Here is a 17058-nt window from a genome sequence, read left to right on the forward strand (position 1 = left end):
CAGTTTGAAAATCCCAACTCTAACTCGATTTCCTACTAGTAATCTTTAGTTTCTGCAATATGTGCAATATTGATGTGATCAGTCAATTCACCGTCTTTGCGAAGCTTCTGGCGGCCCAATAATCACTAAATTTATGACTTCCGTTTTTTTTTTGGATGAATAGTGTTTAAGGTAACAGAATGTTATGTTTGTTTTATTTTTGATATGAATGCAATTTCTTTTATTTAGAAACGAACGCCCACTTATATTTCATTGATGGATGAATGATGAATATACATATTTGTTATTCGATTTTAATTTTTAAATACAAATATTTTTTTGTACAGTATTTTTGCCGCTCCAGGGGCGTCATTTGATAGGGTTAGGGGAGGCAGTTGCCCCGTCCCCTGAAACTGAAAATGACTGAAATTTACAAAAAATACTTTCAGTTTTCATCATTACATCATATAATATAATGTATTGTATATTATATAATGCTTGCCCCCCCCCCAATCAAAATTTCAAGCCCCTGTGCCGCCCTCTCACAATTTGCCGCCCTAGGCAACTGCCTATATTGCCTAATGGATAAAGCAGCCCTGATGAGCACATTGTGAAATGTTATGAAATAAGGAGTTTAATGCTCATAATATTTTTTAGGGTTTTATTAGCTACAATTTGTGAGCGACCGGTTTCGGTGTTTACAATTTGTACGCCATCATCAGGCCCTTAGAAACTGAAAAAAGCTTAAAAATAAATGACGCTGTGTCAAAATGCAATTGCCCTTATTTCATAACAGTTTATTAAAAAGACTAAGTTTTCACTCTAATGGCATATAAAACAACATAATGCTATTCTACACCCCACCAGAATGAAAACAATGGGGACCTTCTCTGGTTACACCTCCGAGGCTTCTACAATATGCAAGCCATACGGATGCTGAGACTAAGGAAGATGAGGGAATTCTACAATTTACAATTCACGTCCCATCTGCTCAGCGCGGTAAAGTTCCAACGAGAATGGTTCCCTTCGTACTCCAATCAGAGTAAATGTAAATCAAAAATGAATAACCATTTTCAATTTCGTTGCAAAACTAAAATACAGCCGAACCATATTCTAGTCCAATCAGAGAGTGCAGCAAGCACCTCCACCGGTTCCGAAACTTATTAGTCTCTCATCAGGAGACACATATGCTGCTCTCCCTGATCCAACCAAGACAAACCCCAGCGTGCAGTCCCGGATTGCAACGAACGAAATGGCATAGATGCCCTAGCGGCAACTGCTACAACAAGACTAAGTTTTCACTCTAATGACATGTAAAATAACATAATTTTACTCTACATCCCACCAAACTGAAAACAATGGGAACCTTCTCTGGTTACGCCTCCGAGGCTTCCACAATTTGCAAGCCATACGGATGCTGAGACTAAGGAAGATGAGGGAATTTTACAATTTATAATTCACGTCCCATCTGCTCAGCGCGGTAAAGTTCCAACGAGAACAATATTAAGTTGTTTTACATGCAATGAGAGTGAAAACTTAATCTTTTGCTAGCAGTTTATCTATGCCATTTCGTTCGTTGCAATCCGGGACTGCACGCCGAGGCTTGTTTTGGTTGCATCAGAGATAGCAGCATATGTGCCTCCTGATGAGAGACTAATAAGTTTCGAAACCGGTAGAGGTGCTTGCTGCACTCTCTGATTGGACTAGAATATGGTGCGGCTGTATTTTCGTTTTGCAACGAAATTAAAAATGGTTATTTATTTTTGATTTGCATTTTACTCTGATTGGAGTATGAAGGGAACCATTCTCGTTGGAACTTTACCGCGCTGAGCAGATGGGACGTGAATTATAAATTGTAAAATTCCCTCATCTTTCTTAGTCTCAGACAGAATAGACTTAAACTCTCCGAACAGAGAATAAACTCTCATGCAAAAATCAGACTGCTATTTATCACCTGTCATAATTCGTGTCATTTTATATACTCTACATGTTCCACTCATTATAACGCCCATTTAGTGATAATTAGCAGTCTGATTTTTGCATGAGAGTTTAATCTCTGTTCGGAGAGTTTAAGTCTGTTCTGTCGGACAAAACACATGTGCCGTTTTCGTGGTCTGACCGTTCCAAATTTTTAACCTCTTCCATAATTAAAACTTCCCCTGTTCCAGTGTTCCCATATATCAAAGTTTGTTCCATAATTAAAACTTCCCCTGTTCCAGTGTTCCCATATATCAAAGTTTGTCCAACTAGACACCCTTAAGCTATGAACAAACTTTCAGCTTGCTATTAATCAACTTTTTTTTTTCATACGCGGGATCCAGACTTATGAAAACTTAGTCTTTTGCTAGCAGTTGCCGCTAGGGCATCTTTTTTTTTTTTTTTTTTTGGGAGGTGAGAATCTTCTAAAGACCGTCTGGGAAGGTGTCCCAGGTGTGTTGGATTCAATCCGCCACGCTTCACCGTGCCGGATCGCCTACCAACTAAACTCACCTCCTCTTTCTCCAGGACGAGTCCGGGACCACTCTTAGCGAGTATATACACTGACCCGTCGACCTTACTCTTAACTCCCCCCTGGCACTTTTCGCGTGCGTTCCGCAGACTAAGTGACCCCCTAGTTGCCGCACCCCACACACACCTCGCAAAAGATCGGTCAGTGGAGGCGACCGTCCCATGCAACCCATGTGTGGGTGAGGCAAACCGGGGTGCCCCCCATCCAGCATGAAACTAGCAAGAAGATACCAGTCGGCAATTACGAGTAACTCCAAGCATTCATATTTTCATTCACTCACACTCACTCTCACACTCATACCTTATAAATTATTACGTAAATAGACTTCCCTATGAGAAATAATGAAAAACGATTATAAAAAAATTTTGTATGGATAAAATTATGGTACGATATTAAATAAAATAAATAAAATTAAAAGGTAAAATCGATAAAATATTTGTATACATAAAATTAAATAAACAAATAAATAAAATAAAGTAAAATAACATGGTAAAGCAGTCAGTGTAGGTTGGATGTAAAAGGTCCTCCCACCCTGGCTGCCCTCTACAACACAAACACGTTAAAATAAATAAAATAAATAATAAGGGTCATCCTGCTTGCAGTCGCCTCTCTTTTTCCTCTTTGTGCTTCATTGTTTTTGTAACAAAGGCAATGACCAGGTCGAAGTCACTCTTGCTACTGATAGCTTTATCCATAAGCTCGTGAGGCTCGCCTAGAGGAGACCCCAGACCCAGCTGCAGCTCGGTACGCCCCGTACGGTATGCCGGGCATACGAATACGACATGTTGCGCGTCATCCACCACTCCACACTCGGGGCATAGATCGTCCGCGGTCTTCTTTATACGATAGGTATATGATCTGAACGATCCATGTCCCGTCAAGAACTGTGTAAAGTAGTAATTGACGCGCCTGTGCCTGCACCCGCACCACCTTACTACATCCGGAATCAGAGATCTCGTCCAGGCTGCCTTTTCGACCTCGGCTGCCCATTCCCTCTGCCACATCTCTAAACTTCTGTTTCGCTCTTGAGGTCCTGAACCAATTGCCCCGTTACCCCTCTGATACATTCGGACTCTTTCTCTGGCCAGAATGTGCACCGGCACAGAACCAGCCACAACCTGTAAGGCAATAGTTGATACGGTTCTGTACGCGCTGCACACCCTGCTCAGAGGTTTTCTCTGTACTCTAAGAAGCATGTCTTTATATTTCTTCTTCTCCAGGGCCTCGTGCCATACTGGGGCCCCGTACAGTGCGATGGATAAAATTGACTGCAATATCACCGCTCTTTTATGAGATCCAGGACCCCCTATATTTGGCATTAACTTGGTTAGCGTGGAGGTCCTTTCTTCCGCTTTCCGACATGCCTCTTGCACGTGTGGTCCGAATGTCCGTTTGTCATCAAAAGTAATTCCTAGATATTTAACTGTCTTCTGGGGTCTTATTTCGGAGCCTTTATACTCAAATACTATATCTTTTCTATCTCTCGGTCCCCTCAAGATTATCGCTTCTGTTTTCTCTACTGCTAGCTTTAGGTCATTTCTTTCTATCCATTCCGCGGTTGTCTTGATTGATTTGTTTACTCTCTCTTTTATACCCCAATTCATGTCGTCTTCTACTAGTAGAGCCAGGTCGTCCGCGTATGCAATTGCTCTTACTCCTCTCATCTTATTTACTTCTAGTACCCCGTTGTATAGTATGTTCCATAGTGTGGGTCCCAGGACCGACCCTTGGGGTACTCCCCCGGTCATTTCCATCTTCTTTTTTTTTGATATGCATACGGTTCTCTCGGACAGATAGTCCTTTATTATGTTGGACACATAATCTGGAGCCCCAAATTCGACGATTCTGTCTACTATGAGGCCCCAGTTTGCTGAACTAAAAGCGTTTTTTATGTCCAACAGAACAAGGACCACCCATCTTTTTTTGCTTGCTCTAGCCGCGTCTCTTATCCAGGTCGCGGCATCGACGGTCGATCGACCTTTTCGAAATCCGTATTGTTGTTGTGATAATACTCTCTCATTTTCCAACACGCCTTCCAGCCTCTTCTTGATAAGTCCCTCGTAGAACTTACCAAGGCAGTCCAGGAGGCATATTGGCCGATAAGAGGATGCTGAATCGGGGGTTTCCCAGGCTTTAAGAGCAGAACAAGGTTCGTTTCTTTTAAGTCCCTGGGAAACTCTTGCTTCTGCAGTAGGTCGTTGAATATTCTTCTGATCAAACCTGGTTTCTCCGTTGCTATTATCTTAATTGCCTCTGGTGGCAGCCCGTCGGGCCGGGAGCTTTCCCCGTCTTCATCTCCTGACCAGCGGTTTTTATTTCCTCTTCCGTGAACTCCTCCACCATCGTTGGAAAGATTTTTATAAAAGTTTGAATGTCCTTAGTGGGGAAGAGGAGTTCAGCCGATTCCATCCGCTGGTCCTCGTCCAGTTTATATGGGGCCATTATCCTTAATGACTTCATGGTAATTTTGTAGGCATCACCCCATATATCCTCATCCAATGCTTTTATCAGGGTCTGCCACTTTTCCTTTTTTTCTTGTTTTATTTTTTTATTCAGTGTTTTCTTTAGTTCTTTGTAGATTTCTTTGAGCTCGAGGTTGCCCTGGCTTCTCGTCTAATTCCTTCGAGCTCTGAGGCATCTTTCCCGTAGACCTTCTATCTCATCCGTCCACCAGTAGGGGGATTTTTTGTTATTCTTTTTCTTCACGGTGGCCAACTTTGCTGCATTTTCTAATGCTCTTCTCAGTTGGCCAAGGTCAGAAATCTCTTCCTCATTGATCTTTCTGACCTCCGATAGGTATGTGGTTTTGTTAAAATAGATTTCGGTGTTTCCTATCGGCCGTCTTAGTTTCCCTTTCATCTTAACCTCGTACTGGATGTAGCGGTGGTAGGTAAATAACTGGTCGTCGAGGACATCCCATCCCTGCATTCTTTTGGATAGCCCTTCAGTTGCGATAGTTACATCAATATGTGTCTGGCTGGCCCCTCTTACGAAAGTTGGTTTATTATTATTTAAGACTTGGAGGCCAGCCTGGGCTATCCATTCGTTCCAAAGTTCCCCCTTTTTGTCATTTATGGGGGAACCCCATAACCTCGATTTAGCATTGATATCCCCGGCGACCAAGATTTCTTTTTCGCTTGTGGCGACGCTCATTATCTCATCTACAATAGTCTTGTATCTTAACATAGGGATGTTCGGTGATATGTAGCATGCCAGGAGGCTGAAATCCCTCAGTTTGATGAGTATGTGATTTCCGCCCCTGACAATGCCCCGCACCCCTAGATCCCTATTTCTCATGAGCACCGCCACATTTTTTCCTTTATCTTGTACCCATCCACCGTCCGATGTTATTTTTTTGTTTGGTTCGGGGACGATGAGCAGGTTAGTTTTCAGCTTGCAAGCTTTTAAGTGGACAAGATTGTGCGCTCTACGTGCTCTGCCCACGTTCACCTGTAATATCCGTATACCAGGTTGATCCTTGAGGTCCGTTTTGGTTCAGTTCCCTAGAGTCGTCCATGCATCGGATTCGCCTTTTTTGAAAAATTAAAATAGTTAAAAACTAGAATAAATAAATAAATAAGTACAAATAAAATGAATAAATAAAATAAATAGGTGAAATGTGTATAAATAAAATAGTTAGGTAAATAGAAATAGTTAAAATAGTAATATAAAGTTAAAATAGGTAATGTAAATAATAAAACAGATCTATAAAATAATAAATTAGTAATTTTAAAATTTGTATAAATACAATGCAACCTAGGTGGGCTGTATATGGGCCCACCCTCGTTTTCCAGGAAGTCTATTTTGTTTTTTTTATTCGTTTCTTGGGGGTTCTCCCTCATCCCCCCTTCCGTACACTAGGGCTCCATAGGTTGGACAGGCCATCCTGTCCATTCTATGCCCTTCCTCTTTGCAAACTGAACAATATGCTTTATTGTTACAGTTTGCGGCAGTGTATCCTGTCTTCAGGCAGTTATAACAGCAGGCCACCCTGCTCTCCTCTTTACACTCGTAGGTACTGTGGCAAAACTTTAGACACTTAAAGCATCTCACCGGGGCGTACCTCTCCATTACCGGGCATCTTGTCCATCCGATCTTAATTGTGCCGTACCTCCTCAGTTCTTCTGCTTTGGAGGGTCGTACGGCTATTGTGGCCACCTGCTCCCCGTGTTTGTTCGTCCTCAGTACTTTAATGTCAATTTCTCCTTCCGGGATGCCCGTATAGCTTTTGATCCCTTCTCTCAGACTTTTCTCACTCACTCCTGGGTCTAAATTAGCTATAGTGAAGAAATTTTCCTTTCTCCTTATCGTTGTATTTATTCCTTCCATTTTGTTGTTAAGTTCTGCCCTCAGTTTTTGTGCTGCTCCCCTCCCCTTTAGCTTTACTAGGAGATCCCCCCCATTTGTTCTTTTTAACCTGTCTACTTGGATCCCCATCTTTCCTATATCTATCTTATTCTTCATCTCACTTAATACCTCGTTGTATTTTTTTCCTTTGTCCATTTTTATAAGGAGAGCTTCCTCTTGTTCCACTTTTCTCTCTACACCGAATTCCTTGCCTCTTACTAAAATCTCCCAGGATATAGTTTCTCCATGTCCTACATATTCGAGGGCTTTCCTTATAGTCTCTTTATTCAGGTCGTTTGCGACTACGACCCTCATGACCTCTGGGATTTCGTTTGTTTCCTTCCTTATTTCCTTTATCGCCTTTACTGCCATATCGCATGCGTCTCCCCCCTGTTCTTTTTCTAATCTGGCAACGAAAGTATACCATGTTGTTTTTTTATTTGCTTTTCTTCTGATGTTCTCCAGGTAATTTATTTCTCCCTCTTCTATTTCTTCTAGCATCTCCGCTAGGTCCTCCCCTACGTCTTTAATTGTGTTTTCTACGCCTTTATCTTTCGCGTCCTTTTTTGTAAAAACTAAACAGTTCTTTTTTTCTACTGTTTCCAGTAGACCCGCTTGTTCCCACTTTGTCTTTTCATATAGTTTCTCTTCCCATTTAGTGTCGCATATGCTCATAAAAGTTTTTTTCCCTCTCCCCATATTTAAGGCTCTTTTGATTTTTTCTTGTTCTTGTTTCTGCCTCTCTTGCTCCACTTTTAATTTACAGTGGTCACATTTTAATTCGTTTGGTGTTTTTTCGTTTGTACTATCCTCCTCCTTTTTATTGTTGGTGGATTTTATAATCCCTATCAATTTTTTTACATCGGTGTCCATCTCCACCTTTTTTTAAGCTGCTCGCTTAATTTATTGAACATTTCTTCGAGTTTTGTATTTAATTCCTCCAATTTCCTATTTATTTTTTCTTGTTTGGATTCATTTGGAAACCGTATGCTCTCCTCCAGCCTTTCCCTCTTGAGGTCATTTATCCTCTCCATGCTTTCAGCTTTCCTTTTTTTGTTGTTTATGATCTCCCCATCCTGATATTCATCCAGGAAGATTGTCGCCAGCACACTTTCTTCGATACTCTGCCATCCTTCTTTAATGTTGTCTACTTCTTCTTCCTGTGATTGTTTCTCCCCTATCTGTTCTTCCTCGTTTTCACTATATTCTTTCATTTCCTCCTCTACTAATGTCGACTGCTTTGCAACAGTTCACCTATTCATTTTTTGTTGCCGATCGTGTCTTCTTACAAGTTCCCTCTCAAAACTATTCATCATCTCTCCTTCCAATTCTTTTATTAAGTCGTCTTGCGACTGTTCTTCCCTATTCTTTTTTTCAGTTTCCGTTGCATTGTCCATATTATCTCGCGGATGGTCGTCATTGTTGTCACCTGTCAGTTTTGTTTTTTTATATTACTCATAAATGGTCCCACGAGCCGGGACGTGCTATACGTCTGGCGCGGCAGTGCGCCCTTACCGCGCTAAGGCTTAGATACTTCGGGAGGTCGCCAGGTATCCCGAAGGGATCGTTTGTGATGCTCTAACCCTCGCATCTCTCATATCTTTGGCACGATGCCTTCCACCGTGATAGTGGGGATTATTTTATTGAGGTTTACTCCTCTAGGCTTTTTATCACGGTTGCCTCCGGATGCAGTGGCAGTCTGTATTCACAGGCTACCTGGAGTTTCCGCGTAACTGCTGCCTGCCCTGTTACGCGGGATTTGGGATGGATGTGTGGTGGAAAAGGTACATTGGTGGGGTAAGACATGGCGGCTACACGCAGTGGGTAGGTCGAAAAAGTTTTCAAATAGAGGTTTGTGATCGAAGTCCGACGGCGGAGGCCCCCGCGATGTGTTTGGGTCCCACCATCGACCCTCGGTCACAATGCTGAGGTGGACGAGATTAACTTTTAGGGACTAGAGTAGCCGTAGGGAAGTTGGAGGGTGAGATACAACTGCTGAAGGCGAAGGCGTCGCAGGCTGCTCGTCTCAGTTGCGACGCCTTTTAGCATCCAGCGGCGGTGTCCGGCGCCCACCCGGTGCACAGTCGCTGGACGCTGGGACTGTTCTTGGTTTCACCGATCGTGCTCCCCTCACAATTTTAGGGACCACGACCGGTTACTCGGCTCTCCCACCGTCGTCGAGGTAAAATACAATCCCAGGGAGAGCCAGGAAATACTTTACCGCGCTGAGCAGATGGGACGTGAATTATAAATTGTAAAATTCCCTCATCTTCCTTAGTCTCAGCATCCGTATGGCTTGCAAATTGTGGAAGCCTCGGAGGCGTAACCAGAGAAGGTTCCCATTGTTTTCAGTTTGGTGGGATGTAGAGTAAAATTATGTTATTTTACATGTCATTAGAGCGAAAACTTAGTCTTGTTGTAGCAGTTGCCGCTAGGGCATCTATGCCATTTCGTTCGTTGCAATCGGGGACTGAACGCCGGGGCTTGCTTTGGTTGGATCAGAGAGATCAGCATATGTGCCTCCTGATGAGAGACTAATAAGTTTCGAAACCGGTAGAGGAGGATTTTTTATTTTTTTTATTTTCGTAATCTTTTAGAGAACCAGTTTTTTTGGTTATAACAGTTTTCGTTTTCTTGTTTCAATTCAATCTCAAATTCTTGTTCCAAATTAAAATTCACGGGCTCCGAATTTGTTAGCCCATCTTCTTTCATTATGTCCTCTTGCACTGGTTCTACAATCACTTGTTTATTTATACGACTCAACAAATTTTTCATCTTTTGTCGCATTGCATTCTTTTCCGGCATGGGGAAATAACCAGTATTGTTTAGTCCTTCGTCACACTTTTTTGGATCCCGCAATTGCAATCTATACTTGCGGCATTCACAGGACACGGTCCATTCCTCTGTCGTAGAGTCGTCCGGCTGTATGTTCGTAGTTGGATTTGAAGGCTGTATTATAGCTGTGGCTGGCTAAGCCTTTAATCGTAATAAAAAAATTTATAGCAAATATCACTCAACCTGTCGACCATAAACTAAGTGTGCGTGAAGAGGATCCACAAAAAATGCAGTCACGTGTGTGTTAAATTATTGAATGATTTTAACGTTTGAAATTTTCGGATCACACTATTAAGTTCTATTGTTAGACACAAGAAATGCGGATGTCATCAGCTAATAAGGCCGCAAAATGTACCATAGTAGGAAAATTATGTAGGAATATGATTATTAGGTTAGGTAACGCAACAAATGCTTTTTATTAATTTTATTACATCAGGTACAATAACAATATAATTTTAACTCATAATCTGAAATACAAGCACTTTGTTCGCCATATAAATTTAACCTGCTAATTGAACCAACAATACTGTAACTTTTAAATTCTGACATATACCTTACGGTTGCTTCAAACGAACCATTTCCAGGAATTGTTGTAAAACTTATCATATAATCTAATACATGATGATCTCCTGTTATTTCTTTATTATGTTCCATACGTCTTGCACTTGATATGCTACTTAAATTTAGATGTGCACATTGAGAATGAGCAGACAGTTGCTTGTTAATATAGCTAACAGAGAAATCAGCTACAGCTTTAATATTTTTATCGTCTATATCAACTTCTACACTTTTTTGACAGGTGCACCAGTGGCTTACAATGCCTATATCATCACAAGTTCTATGTTCACTAATTTTTCTTAGTAAACTTACACCTCTAGACTTATCGGAACTATCATTTTTAGTATTGCTATTTTCTATATTTAACAAATGAACAAAAGTCTCATATAAATCAAAAGGTGTTGTTAAACGCAAAGAATTTTGTTTTAAATTATTATATTCCTGATGGTATCGTTGTTTATACCAATCTGGAAGATATACAAATAGTAACGGTAATCTTTCTTCCATCATGCCTTGGAATGTACTTCTTATTTTACCAGTTCTTATTCCATGATCGCTCATAACGAAGAGAATTGTATTATTGAGATAACCATTTTTCCCAAAATATTTAAACATAGAGTAGTAATGATCATCACCTATTCTAGGTAAATTTAGATCATCATGAGATATACTGTTCTGCCAGAAAAAGCCAAAATACTTTAGTAAGTTATCTTCCATCGTTCGAACGAAATTGGATAAGTAGTTCAAATGAACTTTATATACCCACCTTGCTCCTTGACAAATTTCAACAGTTTCCAACCCAGTATTTCCCAGTAATCTTATAGCCTCAAAATCAAAATAGTTGAAAGCATAGTCCGTTGGTTGTTTTTTGAAACCGTTTTTTATATGATTAAATGTTCCCACCCAAGAAGAGTCTTCGTCGAAAGCTGTTACATATCCTAAAATAATAAACTTATATAAGATATTAAGACCTCTTCGAACCTTAAAATTATGTGGGATGGAATTTTAGGAAATGAGTGTTAAAGGTTAGCTATTATCGATATACATTAGGTAGGAACTTTTATAGTAGTAGACAGTAGACACAAATATTTTTTACTACCAGAGAACGGCAGTTCTAGCCAGTAGCGCACACCCACACCCCCCTACAAGCGAAATTATATATACACGAAATTTTCGATTTTCTAAATCTGAAGGAATTGAAAATTTTGGTAACTCCCATCTTAAAGTTCAGAAAAAGATTCATCCATTCATATGTCAACCATCCATTTTGGTCTAAGGATGTGGATTTTACGGCCCTTCCTATTTAGGGCCTGTTTTTCGTTCTCGTCCCCAAAACTCCCAAAAACTTCGAAAATTTAAGTACCACCTTTGCGGCTTCTAATAATACTGACCATTACCTTTCCAACGCATGTCTAATTTTGAACATCGGTTATACCATTCAAAAGTTACCGAGCTCAGAAATATGACTCAATGTCTAATTAAAAAAAGGAAAATATTTGTGGATATGTATGTATGTATGTATGTATGTAGGTATGTATGTCACTGAAAAAGTTAAACCGATCTGAATTTTTTTTCTGTTTGAAGAGAGGGTCAGGGCCGTTTCAGAACCGGTGTAGTCTGTGACTTTTGACCACCCATAAGCCAGCTATAGGACTTGGTAGGTACAAAACGGCATATTTTTGGGGGTATATATCTTCGGTTCAAGAAGAGACAAATTCCTTAATTCAAATTGCTTAAATTAGGTAAAATATCTTAAGGGTGACTACAGCTAGAGAGGATGAACTTTACAACTAGTCTGTGCCAGTCTAACTGACAAATACAACTTTGGTTTATTCGAGCAAGGAGGCCATGTTGCTCTTTAAGTATATCAAAATCCGTTAACATCCACCTAGGCATTACTAATTTTAAATATAATCTATAACCATATATTTTTGATGTCACAAATTTAAATAGTGTGCTAGTTTCGTTTACTACACAAAATGCACTGAGGATGATCTGATTGGATCAAAAACGTACTGTTTTATTCCATTTTGATGACTTTTTAAAAGTTATATTAGTTATTAACTATTTAATATTACAAGTAATTTTAATTTATCCATGCCATCTGCTAGATATTTTTTTTTATTACCTTTTGAAGAATGGCATGGAACTTTTCAATTCTTTTTAATGTATAATACACAATATGTATTCTAGTGTTTTTGCATAATAAGAAATTGAGTAGGTAACCCTTCTCTTTTCGGTAGAATTTCCGGAATCTGAAGCCTCCTCAATCGCCGGCGATACCACTACCAACCAAGATGCATCTAACCAACAACATCTAACCAACCAATGCAGTCAATGCAACCAATGCAATGCTGCAGGTTAAGAACACCAACAACCAGCAGTCAAGACATCAAGAAGCTGCCGACTGATACAAAATGCCATAAGTGTATTCTTGAACTTTTAGCTTTCGGCGAGATTTTGTATATATCTTTGAGTTAATTATATCTCATAGATCATTTTCTTTATATTTTTAATGAAAATCAAACATTATTAATTAACTTGTCTTTATTTGCCTCAATCTAGTTCTTCGTAGTTTATATTTTTGATTGAGACAAGTCGTACTCACAACTTGAGATTGAGCTAGGCTGGCATAAACGAGGACTATCATAGTAAATTGAAATGATATTTTACAATGGTATTTCAATTTTCTGTGGTAGTTTATTGTTACACATTTACTGGAGTATCTCAACTTTCACTGGATTTCGGGCTTTCAGAGTAAAATATACAGGGTGTCCAGAAACTCTTCCGACAAACTAAGACGGGAGATTCCTCAGATAATTTGGAGATAACTAAACTCGATTCACCTAGTCCGAAAATGCATCCTAAGGGAGCTAGAGCTCTTTAAAGATGGCGTCTTGTAATTAGTTTTTTAAAATACCTCTAGAAGGCTCCTATTTAGAAAAACGAAGACTGGTACATATGCCTATTTATCTTTCAGAGATAAATCGATTCCGTTAATTGTGAATTTCTGGTACCGGTCATAGGCGTCCGTTTTGGGTAGGACAACGGATATTTTATCGCATAATTTTTTTCTTTATCTTTTAAGCTTTTTGACTCTAGATTATTAAATTATGAGGTATTCTAATACTAAACGTTACTCTTACTTTAAGTCAGTAGGATACACCGTTTTCTAGAAAAATAAATTTGAAAATTTTTCGTTTTTTGAGTTTGAAGGAGAAATTTCACAAAAAAGCTATTTTAGAATAATGAAAACGGGTATGTTTATTTATCTTACAGATATGAATCGATTTCATCAATTGCGAATTTCTAGTAGGTACCTATCATAGGTGTCCGTTTTGGATAGGTCAACGGTTATTGTATCGCATGACTTTTTTTCCTTTAATTTTTAAGCAATTTTGACACTAGATTATTAAATTATGAGGTAGGTATTACAGCACTAAAAGTTATTCTTGCTTAAAATCGCTGAAATACACCGTTCTATTTTGAAAAAATTTTTCTAACTTTTTCCAATTCAAAAAAAAAATTTCAAATCGATTTTCCTAGAAAACGGTGCAGTCTTCTCCTTCGACTTACATTACCTATCTCAATTTCATCGCTACTTTGATATCAGACTACCACATATTACAGTCTCTCTAATTTACTATGTCACATCAATTAGTACAATTAAACCATCAACCCCCCTTTTTAATTCGTAGCAAATTGACAAGATAAGAATCTTGATAAGAATTTTGCTATTTTTGGCAATTTTCACTCGTAATATCGATAGTTTTTATTATAATAATACCTATATGTTATGAGTATTTTAGAGACATGAAAATTGGTGCGGAGACAGGGGATAAAAATAAAAATATCTCATATCTTTGCCGTAAATGGGGGTCAACTTTGACCGGTTGTATCTTAGGAACCACTCATCACAATTAAACGTTTTTTCTTTTAAAAGAAGAATCCTGCAGCTTTGTTTCCAATACCGTTTTCATGATTTAATTTAATGTAATATTTCCCGAGATATTCTATTTGCTTATAAGCCAAAAAATTGTTTATAATTTTAAAATATTCCTGAGGCCGCTTAAACAGTCCAATTTCAATTCTGTAAAGTAGGTACAGTGTCTTTTTATACAAAAATCATAGTTATTCTTATGTATAATAATTATTGTGGTTATTATAGCGACCGTAAATTGTTAATTAAATTCACTTGTTGCTAAACTGTTTATTCAATTTCCATCGGCTTCTGAAATTATAATCTATACGAAAAAAGCTTTTAAATTACCAAGTTATTTAATTATTGATATACAATTACTTATCTAAAATTTTAGTTGAAAATTAAAGATTTTGTTGGAAAAACCCGCATTTTCCGGGGGAAATTTTCGTCGAAGTAAATCGGGAAAAACACGTCTATGTGCATAATTTATGTACGGTCAATTTTTATTTGCGTGATTTTGGTGTAAAGTTAAAGTCTTTGGAGTTATAGAGCAAAAATTATAAAAAAACACGATTTTCGGGTGCCATTTTGTTTATAAAAAAAGTAGCACACTATCTGCGGACTTTGCATACCTATATTATTAATTATACAATCATAAGATTCGATTCTAGCCATACAATTTATGGAAAATACCTTTTCCCAAAAATGGCCTATTCTCCGATATAATCTGTCCAGACACGCCCGGTTTTGATAATCAACTTAAAGTGAACATTAACTAAAGTTCACTTTAAAGTTGACATTTACCCATATATGAATTGCATTGATAAAGGTACCAACTTGAAATTTAACAAGTTGACGGACAGAACGTCTATAGACGTCTAATTTCCATTGATGTAATGTGACACAACGTGTGTAGACGTTGCATGTTCCCCTATTCCCCTTTGCAAAACACATATAGTGTCACAACACTTGCTTATAAATTTGACTATTTGACACACTCTCCGTCAACGTGTTACAGTCCACTTTAACTGATTATGAAACCGGGCGTTAACGTGTAATCGAGAAACATTACATCATCCATTTAATTTATACAAAACTTGGAAAATCTCCTGATATAAGAATAAAAAATCGCTAAACGCCGCGCCGTAAAAACAGCTGATAATAATATGAATATTACGTGGCGCGAAAATGTATTTTTTTACGAGCGTGCAAAAATGTCTACTTTCGCGCACGCATTTTAGTTTAGAAAGTTTCACTTTTCGGCACTCGTGTTACTTTTCCGCACTCGTGTTACTTTTCCGCACGCGTATTACTTTTCCGCACGCGGTTTTTACTTTTCCGCACGCGTGTTAATTTAGATATGTTAATATGTCCTTAAAGTAATTATAATACATGCAATAAACTAATATTTAGATATTATTTACTAATTTATTTAAAATATATCTTATTGTGTTATTGTTTTAATGAAATTAACGCGACAATTCGATGAAATAAAATTATTTTGACATAATATTCGAAAGTCAAATCGGTAGACAATAACAGTCGTTTTGAATCATCGTCATGGAAACCGAGATCGTCGTCATGCTAACTAATTATATTGAAAGTTTGGTGTTGACAACCTTTTCAAAGAATTAATTTGTGTATGTATTTTCATATTAATTAAATTAATTGATTAATATTTGGTAATTTTTTAAAGACTCCTAGAAAAAATATTGTTCCTAACTCTTGCAGAAAGTCTCTTTTTCGCACTCCACTGCTTGCCAAACTCCCGCTTCGCGTCGTTCGGCAAATTGCAGTCGCGTGCGGAAAATAATGATTTTCTGCACTTGTTAGGAAAATAACTATTTTCTACGAGCGTGCAAAAGTCTACTTGTCCGCACGCATTTTAGTTTGGAAAATTTTACTTGTCCTTACTACTTTTCCGCATCACTTTTCCGCATTACTTTTCCGCACTGAATTTAGATATTTTAATATAGCCTTAAAATAATTATAATACATGCAATAAACTAATATTTAGATATTATTTACTAATTTATTTCAAATGTATCTTATTGAGTTCATGTTTTAATGAAATAACCGCGACAATTCGATGAAATAAAATTATTTTGACATAATATTCGCAAGTCGACTCAGTAGACAATATTTGTTCTAGCAAACAGTCAAACTAGTCAGAAAACAGTTGGTCAGTGAGAGGAGAGAACATAATACAGTCACCAGTGCTATCCCCTCTACTCGCGCTGGTCCGCTATTCGCTGATGGTTTCAAACCGTTTGGAACTGATTCTAGAACAAACCTAATAACAATGGTTTTGAATCTTCGTCATGGAAACCAAGATCGTTGTCATGGTAACCAATTATATTGACAGTTTGGTTTTGACAGCGTTGTCAAAAAATTAATTTGTGTATTTTCCTATTAATTCAATTAATTGATTAGGATTTGGGCATTTTTTAAACGCCCGTAGCAAAAATATTGTTCCTAACTCTTGCTGAAAGTCTTTTTTCCGCACTCGACTGCTTGCCGAACTCCGCTTCACGTCGTTCGGCAAACTGCAGTCGCGTGCGGAAAAGTATGACTTTTCGCATTTGTTAGGAAATAACTATTTTCTGCGAGGGTGCAAAAATGTCTACTTTCGCGCACGCATTTTAGTTTAGAAAGTTCCACTTTTCCGCACGCGTGTTACTTTTCCGCACGCGGTTTTTACTTTTCCGCACGCGTGTTAATTTAGATACAGTAGGAAAAATGAAAGAATACCCATGAACGAACATATAAAACACGCTGTATTTTCCTGTCACCGTGTCACACAAAAAATTGGCCAGCGCAAGTACATGTAATAATTATTGTTACATGTACTTGCACTGGATAATTATCTTTGTGACACAGTGACAGGAAAACACAGCGTGTTTTATAC

At 38.4% G+C, this 17058-nt stretch overlaps 1 protein-coding gene across 2 annotated transcripts in view; it reads right to left on the reverse strand.

Annotated features, from left to right (window-relative positions):
- Positions 1–10067: 10067 nt before the first annotated feature.
- The window catches only part of LOC126888176 (uncharacterized), a 158831-nt gene continuing 151840 nt past the window's right edge, over positions 10068–17058 (reverse strand). For both annotated transcript variants that reach the window (XM_050656166.1, XM_050656167.1), the window contains one exon: positions 10068–11166. In XM_050656166.1, coding sequence (XP_050512123.1) covers positions 10103–11166 — 1064 coding nt within the window. In that variant the 3' untranslated portion in view covers positions 10068–10102. The remainder of the gene's footprint in view (positions 11167–17058) is intronic.

Source organism: Diabrotica virgifera, chromosome 7 (assembly GCF_917563875.1).
Source record: "Diabrotica virgifera virgifera chromosome 7, PGI_DIABVI_V3a".
NCBI lineage: Eukaryota > Metazoa > Arthropoda > Insecta > Coleoptera > Chrysomelidae > Diabrotica > Diabrotica virgifera.